Source organism: Punica granatum, chromosome 6 (assembly GCF_007655135.1).
Source record: "Punica granatum isolate Tunisia-2019 chromosome 6, ASM765513v2, whole genome shotgun sequence".
Taxonomy (NCBI): domain Eukaryota; kingdom Viridiplantae; phylum Streptophyta; class Magnoliopsida; order Myrtales; family Lythraceae; genus Punica; species Punica granatum.
This window is the reverse complement of record NC_045132.1, coordinates 26,958,495-26,984,270: the sequence shown is the minus strand read 5'-3', so window position 1 is coordinate 26,984,270 and position 25,776 is coordinate 26,958,495. Positions and strand designations below refer to the sequence as shown.

General features: G+C 40.3%; 4 protein-coding genes and 1 pseudogene across 6 annotated transcripts; 2 read left to right on the top strand and 3 right to left on the bottom strand.

The window, feature by feature from the left end:
• The first annotated feature begins 3,388 nt into the window (after nt 1-3,388).
• On the top strand, nt 3,389-6,919 carry LOC116211458 (probable E3 ubiquitin-protein ligase MARCH10). Of its 3 annotated transcripts, none has more exons than XR_004157682.1 (8): nt 3,389-3,923; nt 4,401-4,910; nt 5,039-5,201; nt 5,286-5,577; nt 5,671-5,743; nt 5,833-5,952; nt 6,110-6,189; nt 6,279-6,296. XR_004157682.1 is itself a non-coding variant. In XM_031545848.1 (8 exons), the coding sequence occupies exons 1-8, from the start codon at nt 3,828-3,830 to the stop codon at nt 6,534-6,536; spliced, it is 1,563 nt and encodes a 520-aa protein (XP_031401708.1). In that variant the 5' UTR covers nt 3,392-3,827; the 3' UTR covers nt 6,537-6,919. The 3 variants fall into 3 exon arrangements, 2 of the variants coding, with proteins under 2 accessions (XP_031401709.1, XP_031401708.1); XM_031545848.1 differs by having other exon boundaries at nt 3,392-3,923; nt 5,833-5,923; nt 6,279-6,919; XM_031545849.1 differs by lacking the exon at nt 5,671-5,743 and having other exon boundaries at nt 3,391-3,923; nt 5,832-5,923; nt 6,279-6,919.
• An 811-nt stretch (nt 6,920-7,730) lies between these two features.
• On the bottom strand, nt 7,731-8,237 carry LOC116212317 (lysine-rich arabinogalactan protein 19-like). Its single transcript, XM_031546869.1, has one exon. The coding sequence runs from the start codon at nt 8,235-8,237 to the stop codon at nt 7,731-7,733; it is 507 nt and encodes a 168-aa protein (XP_031402729.1).
• Nucleotides 8,238-10,812: 2,575 nt separating this feature from the next.
• LOC116212390 (aquaporin PIP2-7-like) lies at nt 10,813-12,427 on the bottom strand. The gene is made up of 4 exons (XM_031546977.1): nt 12,024-12,427; nt 11,622-11,917; nt 11,343-11,483; nt 10,813-11,220 (listed from the first exon to the last, which is right to left on the bottom strand). Exons 1-4 carry the CDS (start codon nt 12,331-12,333, stop codon nt 11,107-11,109), a joined length of 861 nt encoding a protein of 286 aa, XP_031402837.1. The 5' UTR covers nt 12,334-12,427; the 3' UTR covers nt 10,813-11,106.
• Nucleotides 12,428-16,483: 4,056 nt separating this feature from the next.
• On the bottom strand, nt 16,484-17,186 carry LOC116212545 (annotated as a pseudogene).
• A 4,987-nt stretch (nt 17,187-22,173) lies between these two features.
• On the top strand, nt 22,174-23,125 carry LOC116210030. The gene has a single exon (XM_031543820.1). It carries the CDS (start codon nt 22,293-22,295, stop codon nt 22,827-22,829), a length of 537 nt encoding a protein of 178 aa, XP_031399680.1. The 5' UTR covers nt 22,174-22,292; the 3' UTR covers nt 22,830-23,125.
• Nucleotides 23,126-25,776: the final 2,651 nt, after the last annotated feature.

Genomic DNA, 25,776 nt, shown 5'->3' with positions numbered 1-25,776 from the left:
TTCTTCTTCTTCTTATTCCACTTTTGCCTTTATCTTTTCTTTCATGGATGGATCCTTCCTTTTCATTCTTTTAGCTTTCTCTTCTTTTTAGTTCCTTCTCCTACTACTACTGCTACCTTACCCACCATTGCAGCCCCAGTGGTGGACCCTGGTCCACGCCCCGATATTATACAGGCAGGTAAGGTAACACCGATATTGTAGACGGTGTATCTAGATCTTGGACTGGTTTACCACCTTTTTCGGTAAATTACGCCGACACAATACTAATGACACAGGTTACAATGATAGATGGTGATTATCCCCTACTGTAGACAAAGTCAAGACTCGTGAGGCACGGTACATACAATCTTCGGATAAAATATCGGGGATTATTGTCTCTGTGCTCAGCTGTTTGGCTTTGAAGACATCCGTAGGCCATTGAAGCTTGAAATTAATGGGAGATATCGACCCAAGTCGTTCACTAACACCACTATCTGTAATATTTTACATAGTATCAAATTCCACTACTTAGGCACAAAGAAGTAGGAAGGAAAGAAGTTGGCTTTGGGTGGATGATAACTTTATGGGCACAATATCAATCTCTCTCTCTCTCTCTCTCTCTTCTCCTCCCATCCCATCATCTTTGGAATAAAGTTTCTTCCTTTCCTCCTTTCTTCAATAATTGAATCCCACTGCCTACCCCTACAGGAAGCTGGACAATTAACAATAATCAGAATCAAATTTCAATGGCTGCTGATGCTACAGTTCATCTTTGAATGAGGCTTGAACCGGCCGATTCCAGAGGACTGACACATCTTCTTGGTAGGATATATGGTCAGAGAACATTATCGATCGAGGTTGCACTGGCAAGTGAAGTGACCATCGTATGAATAGTATGGTTCCTTTCCTTTCCCCTGTAATAGTCATCGGGTTATAGATAATCCCCGAGGTAAGGTAATGAATGGAGATTTTATGGCTTAGATGGCCTTTGATTGCTGAAATCTATAAGGTTTGATGACTTGTCCTGATGCATATGCATACCTCCACTCCACTGAGAACCTCCATCATGGACTGTTCGCATGTCATCATATCTTAGTTAATAACTCTTATAAAACTCCAATTAATTAAGAGTGCTCGCGATCATTCTCCGCGCATGCATGTGTTGAGCTTTAAGTGGAAGTCCCTTTCAACCCGAGATCTTTGATGGAGGACTTGAAAATGAAAAAGAAGACCAGAAGTATCTCGTGATCAGGATCAAGTCAACATTCGAGTGAGAATAAGTCTAAGTTAATAGAGTGGCGACACTCTATAATCTTACAAAAATAAATAAATAATAATAAAAAGAAAATCTACGTACGAAATCGAGTAAGAATTTCAATCTTCTCCTAAAAAAAAAAGCAAAAGCAAAAGCAGGGATCTGCATATCAAGTTCTTTAAGCATCATCCAAGTCAAAAGAACTAACGTAGTTGTGAGGAGATCTCTTGCCACCAGGAAGAAAACAAATCAAGAAAAGTCTCATCCATTCCTCGCAGCTTCGTCTTTCCTATCGAATCTTTTAACCAGTCATATCCACAAAGAGAGATGAAGAACAAAAGCGAAACAAAACAGAACAAAAATTTGCTGCTGAAATTAAATTTCTAGCTAGCCAACTGAGACATTCAGAACTTGAAGCCACCCTAATATAAAACACGTCAGTTGTACTGTAAAATCGTGTTGCTATGTTCTAAACTAGGGGTCGGAACTCATTTCCATGGAATGTGAAATACCGAAATTGGGTCTTTTTGAACTCTCTTTTTCCCCATCTCTTTGACTTGTTGACAATGAATTGATCCATGCATATGTATCTTTTTGAAACATATTCTCCTAGTTGCATGTTCCAAACAATATACAATCCACTGCCACTGCCACTAGATTGGATTGGTACACTGAAAGGAAAAGAATTATATAGCATCGTATCCTTAAATGAATCGAGAGAAGGTCAACCTGAGCGACTGTTCTGTTCTTTTTTTTTATTTATTTATTTCATTGGGAATGTCATTTTGTGGGTAGCTTCTGCAATTATTGCTGCAGGCTGTGTGGTGTATCTTCCCCAACTATTTACTTTTCCATTTGATTGACCCAGATAAGACCAAGAAAAACACGATGTTTCCTAATGGTAACTGAAAAACAGGAGGATAGATTAAATTAAATTATCTCTGTCTTTGCAAAAAGAAAAGAATAAAAAAAAGGAAGTTTTACAACGGATGGCGTTTGGTGATTGCATTACCATCTAAGATTACTGATAACTTGCTCCATTTTAGTTTTACAATCAAGTTTTTAATAGTATGTTTGGTTTCAGAGTTAAGTTTAGTTGAATTTTAATTTTAATTTGTTTGTAATGATTGTGATGTTGAATTATGAAAAAAAATATGAAAAAGTAATGAATAGTTAAAAAAAAGTAATGATTGTATCGTTGAATTGTAGAAAAAATTATGAATAGTTGAGAAAATTTATTATTAAAAATTGAATTGAATGGTTAAAAAAATGAAAAAGTAGTAATTGTGTTGTTGATTTTTATTGCGTAGTGAGTAAAGTTAAAATTAGAGTTAAAATCTTAAAACCGGATTTAGAAATCAAACACGCCATAAAATTTTAACTCTAACTTTAACTATACTCACTATACAACAAAAATCAATAATACAATTATTACTTTTTCATTTTTCTTTAATTTTTTTAACTATTCAATTCAATTTTTAATACTAAATTCTCTCCACTATCAATTACTTTTCTACAATTCAACAATACAATCATTACTTTCTCTCAACTATTCATTATTTTTCACACTTTTCTCATAATTCAACTACACAATCATTACTGTCCAATTAAAATCAAAATTCGACTATACTTAAATCTAAAATCAAATACACATATTTCCATGGAAATAGATTCTCACTTTTAAAATTACCAGTAATATTCATTACCATTGGTAATGTTTACATTATGGGTAATCTAGATAAACACCCCATGCTAGGAAAGTTTATTAGTTCCAAATCACCAGTAATTGGCTGCAGCTAAACATGGTAATTTATAGAGTCCATGGAATTTAAAATCAAATTTTATGGTTTATTTGGTTTCAAAGTGTGATTTTAAAATAACACTTTAACTTAATTCTACCCACAACAAAACAAAATAACTCATACAAAGTCAAATGGTGTAAGCCATTTATACTCTTTTTTTTTTTCAAAATTAAAATTCGATTTTAAAATTCTATTTTGAAATAAACGCAGCATTAGTATTCCATATGGATTACCTCGTAACAAACGCAAGGAGATGAGAGCTTACATCATGCAGCAGCAGCAGCAGCAGAAGCGTACATTACAAATAGCGTGGGGTGAGGAACGAAAGGAAAAATTGCCTCTGCCAGGAAATGATATATGTAATAATCAATATCTCTCTCTCTCTCTCTCTTCGCGTGTCTCTCTGAAAGAAATTGTGAAGAAGTAGTAGTAGTAGTAGTAGGCCCCTGCCATGCCATGCCCTGCCCCCCACCACCACCCACTACCTTTTGGCCATCAATGCTCATATGACGGAGAGATAACATAGAGAACCTACCCTACCCAGCCCTCTCCCTCCCCCCCCCCCCCCCCCAACATTTCCCATAATTAAAGTACATTCTCACTTATTTCTCTTCCATTTTTTGCATCCATCTCTTTGGCAGAGTTCTTGATGGGTCTGCTCATTCTTTGGTGGGGCTGCAGCAGATTTTAGTTGTTAGGTTGTCACATCTCGAGTTTTACTAAATATCTGGGATTGGCTTCTTTCCCCGAGAAGATTTCTGGGTTTGTTGGATCTTTGAGCTTCAAACAGGATGGGAGCCGAAGAGAAGCCTGCAGAAAATAGTAAGGATCATGATCCTGCAGCTCCATGTGGAGAAAGTACTGCTCTTCCTGCACCCGCCCAGGAGGTATGCTTCTGGTTTTTACTTCTGTAATTGGTGCAACCTTTGTGACGTCGCATTTTAGTTTTTCTGTCGATCATCTGAACGAAGGTATATGATTCAAGCCTACGCAATATCACATGGTTGTCCGGTAGAATGTTTTTGGTTTACACCTTGAGGAGCTTATGTTGTCTTGTTCGTTCTTGTTTGCTTGTTCTTATAATTTCCTCTTTCGATTTGGAAGTACTTGTGAACGCGTCCCTTCCATTCATGTGGCTGATAGGACTATGACACTTCAGCTAGAAGAAAGACTCGGCAAGAAAAGGGGCTATATCATGATAAAGTTGAATTTGAACAAATTCGAAAAAAGTCGAACTAAATTCAGTTAGATAAATAGATTGGAACCACAAGCTAGAAATCTCGTAGTACATGGAATTCGGGATGACGCATTTGCGCTCCTGACAGGTGATCTTGGCCTAATCAACTTGTATGTATTTTTTCAAGGCTGAAAGCTCGAACCAAATAGATGAAGAGACCCCGCAAGTGCATCAATGGAGGCGGCAGAACCTCTTCCTCGAGATACCATCGCGGACAGTGGGAGTGTCTTCTCAGGATAGTGTCACTGCAGTAAAGGCACCGATAACTCCGAGCCCCACACCCAGGAGAGTGAATTTTCTCTTGACGCCGAGCTCCAGTGAAGCAAGAGCTAGCGGATCCCCAGGCCCCTCCTCCTCCTCATCGAGAGGCAAGTCGTCCATCAGAGGTCTTCTCACGAAGCTGAGCTACAAATACCGCAACTCGACTCCAACGGATATTGAGAAAGGTCCCGAGATACTCCCCGAGGCTTCTTCAACCGCTCTCAGGGACAAGCCTTCCATCTCTAGGTCACTGTCACTTACTAAGATATTCACTCCTCGAATGAAGAGAACATCTTCGCTGCCAGTAACTCCACTTGCTGGTTCCAATCCTGGATCTACACGCGATGAAAGTGTTAGTGGCAGCTCAAATTCTGATGTAAGCTGAACCCATCTTTTTTCATTATTATGTTTCCCGTTGAGTTCGTTACCCATCTCTTTGGTTGCGTCCTATTATGATGCAAAGACTTTGAGTGAGTGTTGAAATTTTTTAGTATGATCATTCAGAGGAAAGAATCCCAGAGGAAGATGTCTCGATCACTATCGGTCCCCGTCAACAACAAAGAAAGAAGCATCAGAAGGATGGATTCTTTCTTCCGCGTGATTCCTTCTACTCCTTGTGCGAAGGAAGGAGACACCATCATCGATATTTCACCAACCATTGATCCCGGTAACTCAATAACTTATTGACCTTTTGGTTTCAAGAATCATTTCACTTCTCTTAGCAGCCTCTAAGTTTCAGTTCCTTGTTCAGAAACCGGTGCTGATGGGGAGGACATACCCGAAGAAGAAGCTGTATGCAGGATTTGTCTCGTGGAATTGAACGAAGGGGGAGAGACGTTGAAGATGGAATGCAGCTGCAAAGGAGAACTTGCACTTGCTCACCAAGATTGCGCTGTGAAATGGTTCAGCATCAAAGGCAACAAAACATGTGATGTTTGTAGACAAGAAGTCAAGAACCTGCCCGTGACTCTGCTTCGGATACAGAGTGTTCAGGTTAGGAACCGACCCAACAGAGTCCGGCAGGGAGATCTCGCCCGATACAGGCAAGCAGATGATCCTATGCATTTTCCCCGTGACTTACTTAATCCATTTCTATTCTTATTGTCGTGACTGAATAAACCATGATATCTCACCAGGGTATGGCAGGAAGTTCCCGTGCTCGTAATAGTCAGCATGCTTGCTTACTTTTGTTTCCTCGAGCAGCTCTTGGTAACTCAGAAAATTGGAGCCCTGCAAGTATTTACTATAAGTTCTTTTCCTAGTTTTTAAGGTTTATTGATAAGTCTATTCCGGTACAGGTCGGGAAAATGGGCACCGGTGCAATCGCAATATCCCTTCCATTTTCTTGTGTCCTTGGTCTCCTCTCATCAATGACCGCTTCCACAATGGGTATGTGCACAAACATAGCTATTCATATGGTACAAACTTCTTCTTTTTCAATATCGAGCCTTCAGAATATATATTCCCTTTGTTTAGATAAAATGAGAGAGAATTTTTTGTTGCCGAGATTGCATTCGATCTAATGGATTTGCCGATGAATTTAAATTAATATAATTTCTAATCATTGTTTTGCAGTGAAGAGCAGATACATCTGGGTGTATGCTTCGATTCAGTTCGCTCTGGTGGTTTTATTTGCTCATGTATTCTATTCTTTGGTAAGAGGACCTGCACTTAAATCATGTATCTGGGTGGGAAGTCGGTTGACTTGTGTCATCGAGGCTCATCATATCTTTGCCTCTCACAGGTCCATCTACAAGCAGTGCTATCGGTCCTGTTTGCCACATTTGCCGGTTTCGGGGTCGCGATGAGTGGGAGTTCGATTTTGGTGGAGTTCCTGAGGTGGAGGAGGACATGGAACAGTTCCTCTTCCTCCCAGCCACTTATCTCTCAACTGGTCACCCGACCCGGTCAGTTCCCGCGAACTGCAAATGCGCCGCCAGCTGGCCTGCCTCAGAGCCAGCCGGCCGAGGCAAACAGTTCGGAAACTAGCAGCAGGAGCTGAATACGGTATAGGCTTTGCTTGTGAATTAGCTTGTGATGGAAGAAATCATGCACTCTTCTGTTGCAGTAAATTTTGGCGACTGTCGGGGAATGTCCGTCTTGCTACTGTACCGGCCTAGTTAGATATCTCGAGTTGTAATGGGCCGAGCAGTCAAAGCCCAGGAAGGAATGGTTGTGGGCCGAATCAAAGCCCAATGAATGAGCAACAAACAAGTGTCGGTATGTCGTGCTAATATCGAAATTCCAGTGGTTCCATATGGGCTCATAATCATTTGAGGTGATCGAACCAATTGAAAGTGGATAAGCAATGGTCATTTGAAATGCAATTATTGTAGAAGCTCCCATAAGCAAACGTGTCACTCCATTCCAAGCGTCATGTTTGTTTTTCGACGAAAAACAAGAGGACTTGGTTATGCGAAGAATTCCGTCAACCAGGCAAGAGTATTAGTCAAAATTTTTGCATCGATTATCTTCGTGCTCAAACTCATGCTCAGTCATAGTGGCAGGGACAGTGAATATATTATGTGGTGAACATGGCTTACGTTCCCATAAGAAGAATCGAACGACAGCGTATGAATTCACGGGAGACAGCTTGCAATGATCAGACAGAGGCAGCAAATGGACTGTCGTCCTCTTCATAGCCCAACCAGCAACTCCTTCATCCTTAGGCATTCTCTCGCCCATCGTCACTGCCATAAATAGATATGGCTTTCTTCCCCCCCACCCCACTTTTCCATCTTTTAATATTAATAATGGAAAATGGGTGAAATTCAATGAATTATTGTATTATGTATATTTCCATTGGCGAGCAAGACAACAGCTGGAAAATGACTGAATTCATCGATAATATGTATATGCCCCAAAAAAATGTGAAATTTAAGCAATACATCGCCCACTGACTAATAGTTGACCAAATTCATTCCATTCCTTTCCTCTCACAGTACTATGAACAAGCAGATCTCTGACTCATTTGACTCTTGACTCCAAAAGAATCGTCCCCCCCACCCCCACCCATCAACTATAAAAAATAGTAGTAGTAGTAGTAGTAGTAGAAGATCAATATAACGAACTCAAATCTATGGCCTAAACTGGAAGAAAAATATGGCGAATCAATGGATGAACGAGAACGAAACATTAATTAAAAATCATTGCGTGGCGGAACAAAAGAATTCGGTTCGGCTGTGATCTCTCATCTCTAGAGGATCTCCCTCCTCGCCGCGTAACTGTACTGCGACCGCCGGATGTTGTCCTGCCTCCTCTTGTAGATCAACCCGCCGAGCACGACGAGGCCGGCCCCGACGATCACCGCCACGGTGATACCTAGCTTCTTGCCGGCGCTCATCCCGCCGGAAGAGCCGCCGGAGTCGGTGTCCGCGTCGGAGATCACGTTGCTGTGGTTAACGTCGCTTGGACTGGCCGGCGATGGGGAAGGAGCAGAGTGCTTGGACGGAGATTGAGATGGAGGGGAGGGGGATGTGGACGGGGAAGAGACGGGAGCCGCATCCGAGGGAGGCGGCGACGGCGGGGATGAGATCGGGCTGTGAGGCGCATTGGCAGGAGCGGGCTTTGAAGGGGAGATGGTGGTAGTGGAGTCGGCGGCGAACTCGGGAGCAGGGGAGGGCGAGATCTGAGGCGGATCTGCGGACAACGCGAGGTGCACGGAGAGGAGAGCAATGAGAGCAAAGAAGCAGAAATTCGCCATTGATGAATGAGAAGAAGGAAATCAAATCCCTGATGAGATCTGAGGTAGAAGTAAAAGTGTTGTGTTGGGTGAAAAAAACGAAAGGAAGGAGACTCTCTCTCGTCCGTTGTGTTGGGTTGGGGGGGGGGGGAGAGATACGGTAGATTTTATAGTTCAAATGGAGTTGAATCAGGTGATGACACGTGGACTCCACGGAGATTTCAGTTGGGAGCGTAACAGACGATTCCGCCCCCCCCCCCCCCCCCGATACTTACTATTTGCTAATAAATCCCGACGATCTCCGCAATGACAAGCGAATCGGGTTTTGAAATTGAATTGACCTTTTTTGCCCCCATTCTATTACCAAAGCCTGATGGATCGGAGCACGGGAAGTCCCACCGTATTCGTATTTTGAAGATTTTTGTTCGAATGGAAAGCAGGAGAGGGCTTGACTGATCGAGGCGAATGAAGATGGATGACAATCGCTGTGAAACTTATATTAATCAATGTGCATTGATTACATATAGATCATTATGCATCAATTTAAGCACTTATACTTTTCCAAAAATAAAAATAAATAAGGAATGAATTGCCTGTCCTATTGGCATTTGTAAACATTGAGTGGGGGACGGGAGGTTGATGTTGCGCGTAGTTTGGCTTGGTGTGAAACCATTGATTAATCTTTTGCCTTCTCAAGCGATTTATAGGCAACAGAAAATGGAAAAACATTGTGTAAATAGCTGGCTAATTGGAAATCGTCCAAACCACCCCCCCAACGAATAATTTATTGGGAAACACAGCAAGAACATCCTTCGAACATCAAACCCCGCGTTCTAAGTCCAACTTCGTTCTGAGGTTCAAAAATTCTTTTCACAATCAACTTAACTGCCGTTTCATTTAAGGTACGATGACTGTTAATGTTGAGGTAAGAAGATGAAGATAGTTTCGACATACCTCTCACTCTCATCAAAATCAAATTTACTTATGAGATGTTTTAACATATACGATGAGCCTAAAATATTCTCTTACCGATTACCGAAGCACGTTATTGAGAAATAAATATTGATTCTTAAGAAAGCATAACTATGTTTAAATTTCCGGTATATGCACATGCTGGCCTCTTTTACCATTTGTGATAAAGATTTGTCCATCGCGTCTTTCGATATAATTATGATGGGACCTAATTAAACAACCAAAAGGGACCTCGCCGTTTTGGATGTTAAATGTGAAAATAACAATGATCGACAATGCTTAATGAACAAACATATTAACATTAATGGATGGGAGCACGTTTAAGGTGAGATTTCTTGTCACGATAACCTCCTCGTTGCCTAATTAAAGAAGGGAGGAATATACCAATGTAGATTAATTTAAGTAATTTGATGTCTATTTTTTTTTTAAACAATATATATTATTCAAGTTTTGTGAATAGAGAAAATTCACGTTTGGGGAATTTTATCCAGCTTAGTAAGCCAATGTGATTCGACCCATTAAACTTTCGGATATCATGGTGCACACCGAAAAAGAAAAAATAAAAAGAAAGGAAAACCGAATCTAGCAGCTTCCCTCTGTCATTGGTCTTTTTGTTGGGCTCAGCAGCAGCAATAGAGCAAACACGTTGCCTGATGGGCCTTTTGTTGGGCTCAGCAGCAGCAATAGAGCAAACACGTTGCCTGATGGGCCTTTTGTTGGGCTTGTTCGAGACCAAGATTGGTGCAGAACCAACCCATGGGCCGCATAGCAATGCTGTATATTGGCAAAATTACTTTAGTCCCGCAAAGTCTATCCGAGACATAATGTCATAGTGTTACGATTTCTTACCGAAAAGTGAAACATCTTTAATCTTGAAAAATTTCCCCTGGCTTCGTAAGCTTTTCAAGGACGAGGATTTTTCTGTGACGCTCTTGCATGGCCACGGGTCAGCCGTCCATGAGAGCGGTGGTAGTTCACCTAGCTAGCTAGTAGCTACTACTGCAGCCACTACCCCCTTTGACGGTGGACCATTCAGCCACGCCGTGACCGAGTAACCACACTGGACTTGACAACAGCCGGGGGGGCCGGGGACGTGTCGCACCACTATACCAAACCCCATACTTTTATCGATTATATATTACAAAAGGAGTCTGAGGGCTAAAGCGCCCCCTTCCTCCATTTATTAAGTTACATAATCAGCCGAATCATTTACATCAGCAACAAACGAAGTCTCACCTAACCTGTAGAAATTAATCAATAATGTCCACACCGAAGCCATGAGATAAGGACGGGATAAGGTAACGTAATTTGCTCTCCAAATACAAAATGCCTCTATGAGTCAGTGGTGTATATTTTTATACATATACATATATATATATATATATATATGTATGTTGAAGCGTATCCTTCTCGTCCTTCGTTGCTTTAACGTATATTTATTTCAGCCAAGCCCATCACCTTCAGACTGCCATTCTATTCTCGCCCATTCGGTATGATGATCCATGGCATCGATGTTATTGACACTCACTAAAAACTTCCGCTAGTTAGGATCGTAGAACCGATCAAGACCCCAGATCGCAGGCATAGAAGGTGATGGGAAAACGCAAATAAAAAGTCATGATCGAAGAAAAGGCAAAGTGAGAGAGCACTGACATTCTTTAGATTGTCGTAGAAGAACATCATCGATAGATACACCACTTTCTGGAAAGAGAAAAGATAAAACAAAGACATGATACTATCCAAATTCATGCAAAAAAAAAAAGGGGAAAAAAGAACACCCGATTAAATACAGATAGGTATTGCCCCAAATGCAGCTCTCAGCAGACGTCTTTTTTTTTTTTGGCCCTTTTATTGGGGGGGTATCTACAGTTTCTCCTTTTTCAGCCCATTTGTCTTGTTTTCCAGTGATTATTGTTCTTTAGGAACTGCTCCTGAAGGAGCCGAGGGCTTTAATGGCTCCTGCTCTGAGGATGTACTGATGATAGAATGCAGCTATGGCTGCTCCAATGAATGGCCCCACCCAGAATATCCACTGCGCAATCACAACATCAACCGAAGATTTACGTATAGTAAGAACTGAGCTATCCATATTTATTAATGCGATCATGATATGTTAGTGTAATCATAAATTGGCCTATTGATCTTGCTAGTTACCTGGTCATCCCAAGCTTTCTCCTGGTTGTAGATAACTGCAGCTCCGAGACTCCTAGCCGGGTTGATGCCAGTTCCAGTGATCGGGATGGTGGCCAAGTGGACCATGAACACCGCGAACCCGATTGGAAGTGGTGCCAGTACCTTCATTTTTTAATCACCACGGCCGAAAATAAACAAGAGGACATCCTTATTATTACTGGCAAATATATATAGTGGGGATTAATTTTGATAGCCGCTTGAGTTGACTGAGATGGCTCGTTTTTAATTTCCGGTACTTACGGGAACATGGGAGTCCCTCGCATTTCTCTTGGGGTCGGTGGCAGAGAAGACGGTGTAGACTAGGACAAAGGTGCCGATGATCTCAGCTCCGAGGCCGGTTCCCTTGTTATATCCTGAGGCTAGCTCGTTGGCGCCGCCACCGTACCTGTTGTAGTAGGACTTCTGGAAGGCCTTAACGAGGCCACAACCACAGATTGCACCCAGGCACTGTGCCACCATGTACATGATCGCCCTGATGAGCGATACTTTGCGTCCCAGGAACAGCCCAAGTGTCACGGCCGGGTTGATGTGTCCTCCTGTGAAAATAACAATATATCATTCACGTGTTAATAACTCAGTTTCCAGTGAAAATCTTCAGAGATATATTAGTTGTTCTTCTTTACTAATATATATGGCACGTACCAGAGATGCCAGCGGTGCAGTAAACAAGGATGAAGATCATGCCCCCGAAAGCCCATGCGATGCCGAGAATGCCAACACCACCACACTCGTCGACCACAGGCTTGTTCGGGTCGGTCTGGCTCTTGTAGCCAATCACAGTCAGGACAGTGACGTAAAGGAACAAAAGGGTGGCGATGAACTCCGCTATGAGGGCCCTATAGAAGGACCACTGGGTCAGCTCCTCGGCATCGATGAGCGGTGCCGGGGGTGGGTCATGGTAGTCTTTGGCAGAGAACTCGCCGGGCTCTGCCACCTCGACATCCTTGGCCATGGTTGAAGGGGGACCAAAAAATATGTCCTGAAGTGAAAGATGGAGCAGAGAGTAGTAATAATTGGGTTTTGGCTTTTGCTTATGGGAGAGAAGGAAGGAACGGGGGGGTATTTATGAAACGAGCTGGAGAGAGAGTGAAGTGAATGAGGAATTTGTTTTCTTTTCTTTATTTATTAATTTCCCGACCAGATAATAATATCATGATAATTAAAATATATATATATATATTGGGGAGAGTTTATGTGGCTAATGTCATTATTAGCCTAATTTTTTTGGACCGACCACATCGCTTGATTGATCGCAATTTTCTTATCTTGCATGGTCCCACCTTGTTGATGTTCTCAACGGCTCCCGATTTGAATAATAAGTTAATATATAACGTTTAATTTCTTCCCTTCCATGCTTTTCTTCGTTTTGGATCTCCATCCTTCAAAGTTTCAAAATATACATCCTTGGTTTCATTCTAACCAATTTAATTTCTAGAGAAAAAAACATGCATACACGAAAATATATGTCCTTAGTTTCTGAAGGAATAATGTTAAGTTTCTTTTTTTTCCATGTTTTCTTCGTTTTGATCTCATCATCGGGAATTTCAAATATACATCCTCAGTTTCTTTTGATTTTCTAGTGAAAAAATAAGCATACAAAAAATATGTTTCTTCATTTTTGTCTTAGTTTCTTTCAATTTTTATAGTTAAAAAAATATACATTCACGAAAAAAAAAATATAGTGTAGTAACACAGATATTCTTTTAGAATCGAGCGATGACGAGACATACGAGATTTCCAATATCTTATTACTACATTCTTTTCACTTTTCACCTCCTGTAATAAAGAGAAAAAGAAAACCATATACTCGTAAATTGTAATAGCAATTGAGAAAAATATGTGTTGGAGGGTCCAAATATAATATGGGAAAATGTATTGGTCCGGTCCAGCCCAGCCACCCAAAGAGGTTGTACATTGGAATCTTATGACAACCTTAAGACCAATATATCTTATATTATTTATTATCCATACGAATGGAGACAAACATTTCTGATTTTATAATTTCGATCCTATCAGTAGTGCCGGAAAATCCGTTTGAGGACATGTAATTACAGAAGAGCTTACCTGGAGGGAGGAACTAAAAAAAAAAAGGCATCCGATCTCGATGATTATTATAAATTGTGGTGGATAGGTGTTTATGACATAATAATTCTTCTAAGCCTTTATATTTAATAGGAAAATGACACGTCGCCCCAATAATGATGAGGCGGCTATCTGATCAACCTAATTAATTTTTATGATTACATAATTATCACTTATTCACATAAAAATTTACTTCTTTAAGTATTTTGGCTCTAGCCCTTATTCTATCAAAGAAAAACGAGGTCCTTACTTATTAGTACAAAACGAATTCATGGAGGCGCTGCAAAATTAAGAACCTAAAAACCAAAAAAAAAAAAAAGAGAGAGTTCGACGGTTATAAAGTGTGTATCGAAAGCAAAATGCATGGTAGAGTTTATGCAAAGAGAATTCATTTTCAAATTTGATCATGTAGAGAGAGTAAACTGTTGAGATGAGAAAGTAAAATTTGTGCGACTTTTTATTTTTTTTAATCTATGAGACTAGTTCGATTGTGATCGATATGATAACTTTTACTATACGAAACGATATTGTTGCTTATATCATCAGCCGACCATCCTATAGTTTTATCGATGCATCTTCCTCGTGTTACATCATCATCTAGATGTATAAATAATAAAAGTCGCCTTCCGTCGAGGGAAAAAAATAAAACTCACCTTAATTAATCTGTGCTTCATTGAAGCCATAACTCATATGCATGAGCGAGTAAGAAAATCAATGGCTAGATGCATGACACGTGTCCAGTCACTGAGGCCGTGATAAAATTTTAGTACCAATTTTTTGAATTTCTCTGCGGCTAGGAATAGCCCAAATCCATTCTTCATGTTCACGGGACAAGTAGCTTAGAAAAGAAATAATAAAGGAACAAGAACATTCGATTTTCTTATCGATTGATAATCGAGGGTTGTCATGAAAGCCAAATTTAATAAGGATACCGAACAATTAACGCGATATTAATCAAGTTTATATTCATAGTCCCAAAGTCTTTCGACAGAACTTGCAATTGTAGCGACTCAATCCCCAACTTTGACGTATCTAATACCATTTTATAGCAAAAAGTCTATATTGCTTGCACCGAAACAAAAGGCCCTAAACACCAGGAAGACTTCCATAACTAATTATTTACAAAACTTTGGGCCTTCTAAACATCCACATTTAAACTATTCTCTATCCCTTGGAATCGACATCATCAACTCCTAGCTAGGAAAAAGAGAACATCCAATGTTGCTCCATTCTTGAAACACAATCCTAATGCCGTTGATGATCCTCGTCTTCTTCCTCGCCATAGTCCTCGGCTCTCTCCTCTACAATGGTTTCTAAGCTCGGAGAGACCGAGGACTTCCAGGGGAGGCCGATCAGCGAAGGGGCGACCTCGATCCACAGCTTCTTCATTCGGGCAGTAATCTCCCTCGCCATAGTGCTCTTTACGGCCGGAAATTAATGGAGCAAACTCCAGTAGCGGCAGGTTTGTCTCTCTTTCTTCTTCGACCCGAAGAGAAAAGAGGAAATGAAGATTCTTAGAAAAGACCCAGGCTCCGGTTTATATGAAAATATCAGTTCGAGCACGGAGGCATATATATAGCGCGTATCGGGCTGGATCTAAGTGCTAAAAATAGAGGAGAAGAGGAAAGGGAATGAAGGGCGAAAGGAGAGGCCACGTAACGGGGGGGATCGCGATTTCAGTAATCATTGGCAGCGATGATTGGTCTTGCAGGAAATGGACAAAGGCCGCACGCCCGCTCGTGTGCTTCTCTGGAAGGAATGGACGGACGAGAGAGGCTTTAGTTTCGGCCCAGAAATTGAAGAAAGTGTATACAGCGGTATTGCAATATTACGAGTCAATAAAGATTTGTCTCTTTAATTTTTGGTACGTAAATAAAAATAAAAAATATTCATTATTGGCAAAAATAATTGGTAAAAATAATATTTTTTATGTGTTTTGTGACATAATCTTACGTGATATCACCGTTGCACACAAGATCTTTTCCAATCCAGAAATTGAGAGGGCAGCATAAGACTCAGAATCTTTTGAGATCCTTCACCCCATGAAAACAACAGTTCTCAAAATATCTAAAAAGATTGCAAAGTCCTCAATTGACTCCTCTATTTGCTAGTTACGTGACTGGTGTTGAATTGATTCGGGCCTCCACGAAGGGACACGTAGATTTCGAAAGGTCTCTTCGATAGGCCCGCGGGTCGCAATCAACAGCGAACACCTGTCGATGCTAAAGAGTTTCGAAGTACCAAGTTGCTTGAAGTAATAGTGTTAGAGCTCACCCCCGAGAGTAAGGGTACTTGAAAGTCGATCCAAGTTAGGCCAACTTGGGGATCATCGGTGAGAGCTACCCCACCGTGACAATAGCTTCAGCTGGTAAGACACAAGTGGCACGTTAGGGACCGATGGAGTGATGTGAGGAGATTGGAATTGAGGAAAATTCAAACGGCAAGGTAAAAGAGAATCGTGTTGAATCTATCTTGCGGTTCATTGTTACCGAATGGTCCTAATCCTTCCCATCCCCATGTGATAAATATGACAATGGCTAATCCACGATCACATCTACCTCAATTCTCTTCCTTGGCCGCATCGATCCAATGCAATAGAGAAGCATGCCTAGAAAACTTTCCCCCATTTCACCTTCCCGCAACCTCAAAAATCATTTCCTACACATAAACATACTACCAATTACAGCACAGCTATGAGAATGCCAGCACTCTAGAGTAAGGTACGAAGAAATAGGAGCTCGAACAAAAAACATTCTCGACATGAACAACATCACTTCGATACACAATTCCATCCTTCAGTATTACCATTTCAGTTGTACCAACTCATAATGATTCACCTCCGCCATAACCGACCAATATCGACTATAGGGAGACAAATTCTTCTCTGATTTCAATCCTCAATCTCGCTCAGAAAATGAACTCAAGTGATGGGCTGGCATTGGTTGCCCCATTGGACTCAATGACGAGAACATTCTGCAACAATTCAGCTCAATATTTCTAACATTGGATTCGATTCAACATTGCAGAAAGAATATGATGCCTTAAGCGCATTGCAGATAGAACTCGAAATCGAGAGCTTCGAACGAACTGAGAGCATCCAAGTACTGGGCTTGCGGGCAAAACTATGATCCATTCACCAATAAGCACCAAAGCTAACAATATCCAGCGTAGTTCTAGAACAGTCAAAATTATAACAAAAGTTCAAAATTTACTGCTCAGGAATCTCAACATCACCGTCGGTGATCTCCTGCTGCAAGTCCTTCGGGTCCTTCCCGTCCACCGTGCACCCGACCGACACGCACGTTCCCAGTATCTCCTTAACGGTCCCGCTCAGCTCCTTCGCCATGGACCGCGGCCGCATCACCCTCGCAATCTCGATCACGTCGTCCAGGGAGATGTTTCCATTGTGCTTGATGTTCTTCGTCTTCTTCCTGTCGCGTTCCGGCTCCTTCAGGGCCTTGATGACCAGCGCTGCTGCGGAGGGTACAACCGAGACCTTAGCCTGTCGGTTCTGCACCGTGAGCTTGACGGTCACCCGGAGGCCCTTCCAGTCCTTGGCAGTCTCCTTGGCTATGTCCTCACCGATCTTCTTGGGGGAGAGACCGAGGGGGCCGATCTTAGGGGCGAGGGAACTCGCAGCGCCAACCTCACCGCCGGTGACCCGGACGTAGACGTCCACCACTGTGTCGGGTCGAACTTCGGCGGCATTTTCAGCTGCAGCAGAGGTAATTCTTCGGAAAGGAGCCGGCAGAGCAGAACGACGGTGCAATTTAAGGCTAGGGTTTTTCTGCCTCGTGATCTATATTAACGCTTCTGCCACTGGGCTGCATCGAGTGAGCCTCTTCGGATGAGAAGGGCCCAAAATCTGAACTTGGGCCAAAAACAGCGCGTTAGCCCAAATCCAGAGTTCAAGGCCTGGGCTAGATTTGTGGGCCCTCGAAGCAACCATGATCTCCCACTTCCTTGATTCGTTCGTTCATCGAATAGGTCCGTTCATATGTCGCCAACGTGTACATATATCCAGCTCGAAGGTCCCATTAGCCACATTGAAAACTCCCAATAGTTGGGTTAGTTGGTCGATCGAGAAAGCCATGAAAAGGAAGTAGCAAGTGAGGTAGCTAAGTTGTGTGTGGTGGTGCATTGATGGAGATGGGGAGGAATGGGGCTATGATGAAAGAGATAATGTGATCGGGAAAAGCATATTGGGAACTTGATTCAACCCCCAAAGAACAAATGCCAAAAATGACCATACGACCACTTTTATTGCCATCCACAAATTCTTTTTCTTTTTTGGAAAAAATTTCAGTCTCCTCAGTATTTTCAAATTATGACAAATTCAAGAATCTAATCACTTCATTTTGAAGGAAATTTCTCGCCAAGTATATATGATCATTTCCCGGATCTCAACTTAAGTATCATGAATTCATTATGTCGTCATCGGGGCAATACTTAATTCGATCTCTCTGCATCGCTCCCATTGCTTTTGGGACGAAAGTGATGGAAGCATATATGAAGAGAAAGCTAGGAGCTAATAGTACCCAACAAAGTCCAACTTATCATCTTGATGGTTCTCAAGTTCCTTAAGCAACTACTTTGGATATTAATAATTGGGGATGATTCGATGATTGAGTGAAAAAGCAAACTTAATTCCTTTTCGTAAGCGTGATTGATCTCATGTAAAGAAAGAAAGGTTATTCCCTTCTTGAAATATTATTATTTTCCTGCCCATTGTTTCTGAGATAACAATATGCCTCTTATTATTTAACAAAAGAAAGAACATGCAATGACTTTTGGTCCAAAATTACAAAACATCCCGGCCGTATCCACTCCAAGAGTGAAATGAGCACATCTATAAGCTTTTTCCCACCTAAATACCCACAGGAGGATGCCGTTGCGAGCCTTCCTCGACAGTAGCAAGGCTGGTATTACAAAAACTCGTACCATCACTCGAATGCGACTGTCAAATTATTGGTATTTGATTAACTACATGTAGTATTTTGAAAACTCGTATATATTTGTTCTTTTACCATTGTTTTCTTTCAAGTTCGTGTCAATTATTGGACTCCGTAAGCGAATCACCAACCATGATCACATAATAATACTGCATGTGACTTTGGCAGGGTAAAGATATATGTACATAAGTTATACCTCCAAGAACCCCAAGAAAACCACTTTATCATAAAAATACTGCAAGTAGGGCCCGCATTAGATAAGAAGATCGAATATTAAAGACAATATACATATACGAATATATATTTGTCGTGGTAGGATTCCCAATATAAATGAGTTAATTAATTTACCAATAGCAATGCCTAATTATATCAAATTGTAAAATGTGCACGAGTCGTTTTCCTGCCTCGCTAAAAAAATAATTAAATAAGTAAAGGATAGAGATAGTTTGATAAGACTAAGGCAAGGGATTACACTAATTATTTAGGATTTAAGATTAAATTACTCCCGTAGAGCATCATTATTGGTGGCAAAAACTACTGTATGTCTGGTCACTCATTGGCTTTGGAAAACAAAACTTCACTGTATATATATATATATATATATATTATATAATGGCACATCAACATCAACATTCATCGAGAGGCTGGTGTTTCTTGGTTTATCATTAAATAAAATTACATAAGAAGAAGAAGAAGAAGAAGAGCATTATTATTAGCTAAGTTAACATCACACGCTGTTTGATTAATTATAATGCCCCGATGGAGACATATGCCAATGTAGAAGATGACGCTCCACTTTCATTGTGATTAATAATTTATGCGATGACTTGTTAAGCGCATGGTAAATGTTCCATATAATTGTCAATAGATAAATCTAACTCTATCGTTGTAAACAGATTTTGGATGTGTCTTCATCATTTTTAAACAGGGTCATTACGCCATGCCAGTCTATTTATAATTATAAAATTTGTTCAAAGTTACCAAGCTCTGACGAGAATTTTAGAGAGAGAAATTAATTAAGTTGAAGAACCTGATTAGATGCCATATAAAAAGAATATTATATATAGTTTTTTATGTGCAGAATAATGTGGAAAATTCGACATGCAGAGCACGAGACGGTGACGAATTTCTCAGAAAGTTCCAAACGAACAAAAAAAAAAACTCACGGACGCAGAGAGAGAACGCTTTTCACGTGAAAAGCAGGATGCTCTCTCGTTCAACTTTCCACCCTCCATAGTCTCGCTCTAGAGCTATTCGATTAACTATTTTTAATAAAACAATGACATGGAATATAAGGAATTTTATTTTCAATAAAACAATATAATATCCAAGCGAGGGAGACGAGCTTCTTCGGGAGGAAATAGGATGATAATTTTTCCACATAAGAGAATATAAGGACTTTTATTTTTAATAAATCAGTAATATGAAAATAAATTTTATAATTAATGTGTTAGGTTTTGGACTTTCTTTGCAACCGAAAAAAATAACATCATAATTTTAGTCCGCTCGGTCCATTCTTACATCCAACGGTTGAGGAACATATACTATGGGATATCGAGGGAAAGTGTAACGTAATGGGATACATTTTCGTCGATAATCAAGATGTTTTATATTTGATTCTCGTGATAAGACCACACGTGCTAATTTATTAATTATTAAAATTTATATTTATCGTAATGAGTTCAGGAGTTTCCCTTATGTTTGAAAAAGTATCGAATACTGAAACTCTATCCATAAATGGCTTCTTAAGGGAGAGGAAATATGAGAAAGGAGTCTCAAATGCGACCAAGGTCGAGAATTTAAGGTCCGTTTAGTAAATAAATTTTTTTTTAACTTTACTTCACTTATCTTCAATTCAATAACATAATTATTACTTTTTCTTTTTTATTAATTTTTTAACCATCTAATTCAATTTTTAATATTAAATTCCTAACTTATTCGTTACTTTTTCTACAATTCAACAACACAATCATCACTTTCTCTAAATTATTCATTACTTTTTTCACAATTTAACAACACAATCATTATTTTCTCTCAACTAGTTATTACCTTTTAATATTTTTTCTCATGATTTAACAACAAAATCATTATAAACCAATTAAAATCAAAATTCAACGCTAAAATCAAACACAATCTTAATTATCATCAAGTAAAGTCTGCGTGCCTCTTTATCTGCTTTATTGTTTCCATTTTCTTATAGTAAAATTCACGAGCTTCTATCAATACGGTCAAAAAAGAAGGGTCCAGAAATGGCAAACCGGCTTTGAACCGGCGGGTCTGCCAGCTGGAGGAAGGGAGCCTCAGTGGAATTAGATCCTCTATGGTGGGTCCAGAACTTCACGTGCGGCCACGCCCACCCATCACTTGAAACGCCGGCCAGCCACGTGGCAATCAGGGCTACCGGGGGACACGTGTCGAGATCATCGAGAGCCTAAAGCAGAGGGCAGTTTGTCACCTTCCCGTGAATGCGGTCAGGTGAACTCCCCTCCCCCATTTTTCTGTTTCCTGAGTAGCGACAAATGTGGAGTGAGGGTAATAAAATGAGACAAATTTGTCTTCCCAAAATGACCCTCGGTCTTTTGGTTTTGTCTCCTCGTTACAATTTTTTTTTTTTATTTTCCTAAAATCATTTAAATCCAAACTTCTAAAGTCAGACGTGGCAGAAATCTGGGAGCAGGGAGGAAGAATCATGTGTTGCTGGTCTTGGAAGCATATGTTAATAACCGAAAGAAAGGGGACATCTTTTCTCCGCATCTGACGGTGGTTTAAAGGGTTCCATGATCATCCATTCAATCCTTTCGTTCTTTCATTTCTAATCTATCTTATCTTATATATGCCTATTTCGGTTAATTAGTTAATTAAAGCTCGCGGTCGTCGAGGACTTTTAAATGGTTTCATTCAGTTTATGATGATGGTTGTTGCATTTTGTTGTAGAAATTTGGATGAATAAAATTTAGTTTTCTTCGTTAACTTAATATGGTCAAAATTCTGAAGATATTGAAGCAGTTCCAGAACTTTCTAATAAGACCAGATTCTCATGATATTTTTTGTTTAAGAAAACAACCGTCATCTTAAACTGTATCAGCGATTTTAATTATTTTAACTGTGATCAAAACAATTTAAAGAACAGTAAATGAAATATTATATTAGAACATGCAGTTTTTTTTTGATGAAATACATGTGTTGTCGCTGATGCTTTTAATATATACTAATTGAATTTATGCGTGCTTTTTGTATGTATATTTGCATTTTCGGGTGCAAGATCTGAACGATTTGATTAAATCAAAAGGATCGGTGTGAATTTATGATGCGGAAACAATCACGCGCAAAAGATTGACTGTTGCATCAATCACTTTAGTACCTGCTAAACATGATAAAACGTGAAAATAGGACTGTAATGTAGTTAAGTAAGTTAATACATTCACATGCGTATAAATAACTCATGATTTCTCATTTTGCAATGTTCCCATACGTAATGTCGCTTTTTTACTTCTTTGCATGCCGATTGAATTAATTGCAAGTTAAAGTGGGTCCATAACAAATCTCCTCCACGACTCCCTGTCATACCAGATGACACCCCCCCGTAGCAATAAAAATAATAATTTGTGGTTATCAAGGTAAATCCGACGTGGCAGCTGAAAAGAAGGATACCGTTGGGGCATTCCGGTAATTTCAATCCAAAGCTTAGAAATGGGAGAGAGGGCCTTATCCACTGCCACCCGTCCCCTCTCGCTTTTATAAAAGCAGCAGAATCGAAGGCACTTTGCAATCAAAAACCATCAAAGAACCCTAACCATCTCCAGAAGAGAGAGACAGAGAGAGAGAGAGAGAAAAGGGAACTGATTCGCCGGCCATTTCTGCTTTTGCTGCATCTTCAATGGCTACCGGAAAGACCTACTTCGCCCGGCCTAACTACCGATTCCTCTCGGGCGACCCCACCGCCGTCGGTCCCGCAGACTCCGCCTTCGAACTCGACGAGTCCGACCTCTACTTCTCGGCCTCCGCGAGGTCCGACTCTACCGAGTTCCGCAGGCCGGCTCGCCCGGGTAGGAAGACGTCCAGCAAGCACGGCGATCTGATCGACCGCCCCCGGGCAGCGGCGCCGTCCTCGCTGCCTGTCAACATCCCGGACTGGTCGAAGATCCTGAGGGAAGAGTTCAGGGACAGCGTCCGCCGTAGGGGAGACAGCCTGGACAACGTCTTCGACGATGGCGAGGACGGCGACGAGGACGAGGAGGCCGGTGACATTGGCTTCGGGAACAGGCTGCCGCCGCACGAGTTCCTGGCGAGGCAGATGGCGAGGACGAGGATTGGGTCGTTTTCCGTACACGAGGGGGTAGGCCGGACCTTGAAGGGAAGGGATCTGAGCCGCGTCAGAAATGCGGTTTGGGCCCGAACCGGGTTCGAGGACTAACGGAAGCCGTGAAACTGACATCTCGTTTGCGCTCACGGCCGCTGCGGATTTTTCAAAATTTTTGCCCATTTTTAGGATTTTTCTATAACAGAAATGGGAGGACATGTTCTTTTCTTTTCTTTTTTTTCTTTTGTGGTTTTTGGTGGGTGTCTCTCTCTGGTTTTTTTGTTGGAGGTGACTGTAATCCTGACTTAGAAATAGCGGAGGAAGTTTTTTTTTGTTTTTTTTTTTTTCTGGTTTGGATTTTGTCCCGCTCAATCAATCAATTTAAATTCTGACTCAATTTTCTTCCCCAATTTATTTATTTATATATTTATTTTTTATTTATATTATTTGAGCATTAATAGAGGTTTCGGCGATAATAATGTTAAGTGAAAGGCTGTTTAAGTTAATAAATGAAATGATGTCGGGGAGTGGGGTCGGTGAGGAAAAGCAGGGGCGGGCTGTAATTCTACATTAGGGAGGGGAGAGTGGGAGGGGACAGTTGTAAAGGACGGGCGGGAGCAGTGAATTCTTTCTACGGTTTGGTTTGGTTGTTTGTGCATTACTACGGTTCCGTCCTTCTAAAATGGCCTGCCAGATCGTACTGCATATGTTTGACTTCGATGCAAGTAATGGGAAGGAAATGGAATATAATCAACCAGCGTAAAGTAACCAAGCTCGATGAGATGAGCTGAACGCAGGAGTTTTTTTTTTTATGATGTGTTTGGTTTTAAATTAAGTATAATTGAATTTTGATTTTAATTTGGTTATAATGATTATAGTGTTGAATTATGAGAAAAAGTAATGAATAGTTGAGAGAAAGTAATGATTGTATTGTTGAATTATGAAAAAAAGTAATGGATAGTTGAGAGAATTTAATATTTAAAATTTAATTAAATGATTAAAAATAATTAAAAAAGAAAAAGAAAAAAATAATAGTTGTGGGGTTGATTTTTATTATTTAGTGAGTATAGTTAAAGTTAAAGTTAAAATTTTAAAATTTTAATTGCAAAACCAAACGTTAATCATTTGGATTTGAACTCTCGACCACTAGTCCTTCGGTTAAGCGCCGATTATCTTCAACCATCGAGTTAAACTTTGTTAGCTAGTAACTCTTGTAGAAATAGTATCCGTAATAAGTAACAAATTGAACGATAATTCAAATAACAAGTTGAATAAATAGAATGCTATAAAATTAAATGAATTTAACTAGTATAAGAACTTGAAAATTCAAACTGATACAAAGACGAAACCGGAAGATCGGAAGATATGAGAAAGCCGAGTCCTGTGTTTCACACAAACCCCTTGAAACAGATTCATCCCCTTAGGGCGTGCTCGAGATCACGTGGACGTCTGTTTCCCAAGATAAAACGGCATTGAGTGCAGCTAGCAGCACGAGTTATCCGCACCCCCGCGAATCACAAAACGAAGTTAAACACTCTCATTTAACTATGCAATTCTCTTCTCTTCAAAAATGAGGGGAATATACAATTTATAGACAATCGGGTCAATGAATACATGCTATTGACGATGGTTATAGAATTGATGGTGTCATTTCAATTCATTGCAATTGATGGTGCCATTCAATTCATAACAATTGATGGCATCCTTTCAATTTCAATGATTGATGGTGTCCGATGCAAATTGTACAAACCACCATTCAATACATTCATTTCATTAATGATAAACAATTTCTCATTCACCGATGCCATAATTTTTCAACAACTTTGTGTGGAATGCATCCACTTCACTGGATGGATCGTGGGAAGTGGCCATTTTCATCGGATTGCAACCCCCTTGCTGGTGGATGTTATCCTTATCAGAGATTTAGACATCTGATGAACTTTGATTGGATTCTGAATTTTACAGTTACGGATGTATGATAAAATGTAGATTTGTTCTGAATGGTGAATGAGCCTTGACTTGATTTGTGTTCTATGACTCTAGACGGGAGGGAGTGTGGTGTCTGTGCAATTAATTGCTTGTGGATAAGCCTGCCTTTTAACGGGAAGTATGCATGCATGCATTATCCACAAGACATATCAAGATTATGTAAACTGAAAGGAGTTAACACATACACGTAAGATCTAGTGGTTTGAGTAAATATTTGATCAATTCAAATCCGAAAATTCCTCCCTTTTCTTTTCTCATTTCCTTTTTTTTATGATAATATTTTCTCTAATTAAATGATGACATGAGTTCACCAAAGTGAGTAATGATATCTATCCATTATACAGCGTCCACATCCATGCATGGCATATAGCTAGGTACAGTTTAGGGAGTTAGTTGATAATCCTTTTTCTTCTTGTTCTCTTTTATTTTTTAGTAGGCCTTCTCCTTTTTTTCGGTTGGATTAATGAATTTAGACTTTGTCAACATTTTGCGGTCCTTCTTGTGCTTGCTTTTGTTTGGTTATTTTCACATAAGTAATTTGAATTAAAGAAGGGCAGCTACGCAATGCATTCAACAATTCTCTACCTAAGTTATCCAAAAAGCCTATACTGTCTATAGAATTAGAAAAAATCAAATAAATATATCCTCGTGATGATTTGGATCACTCCTAATTAATGTGGTACTGCATTGTCATTAAGCTCGCCCCATACAGAAGTTAAAGTTTAGTACAATGCCCGTGAGATGATTCGACAGGAAAAATGCATATTTACGCTCCATTTAACTTTATTTGGATTCAGGGAGGTTAGATCTGAAGTGGGAGGGAGGGAATGGGCATTGGTTGAACTTTGGGGAAAGTGTTATGTTGGCTGTTGAGTTGAAATACCGCCCGCTCCTTTCGTCGTCCCGTCCCTTTCTCTCTGATGTTATGCCGTGCATTGCAGGCTTCATTGTCATTCTTATTTTTGCTTTTTCTTTAAATGGTATTGTTTCGCGTAGAATTCCGCAATCACACTTTCCGCGTCGGTTTGGTGAATCTCTCACAAGATTAGGTTTGCTAGGCGTGCCAATGCGC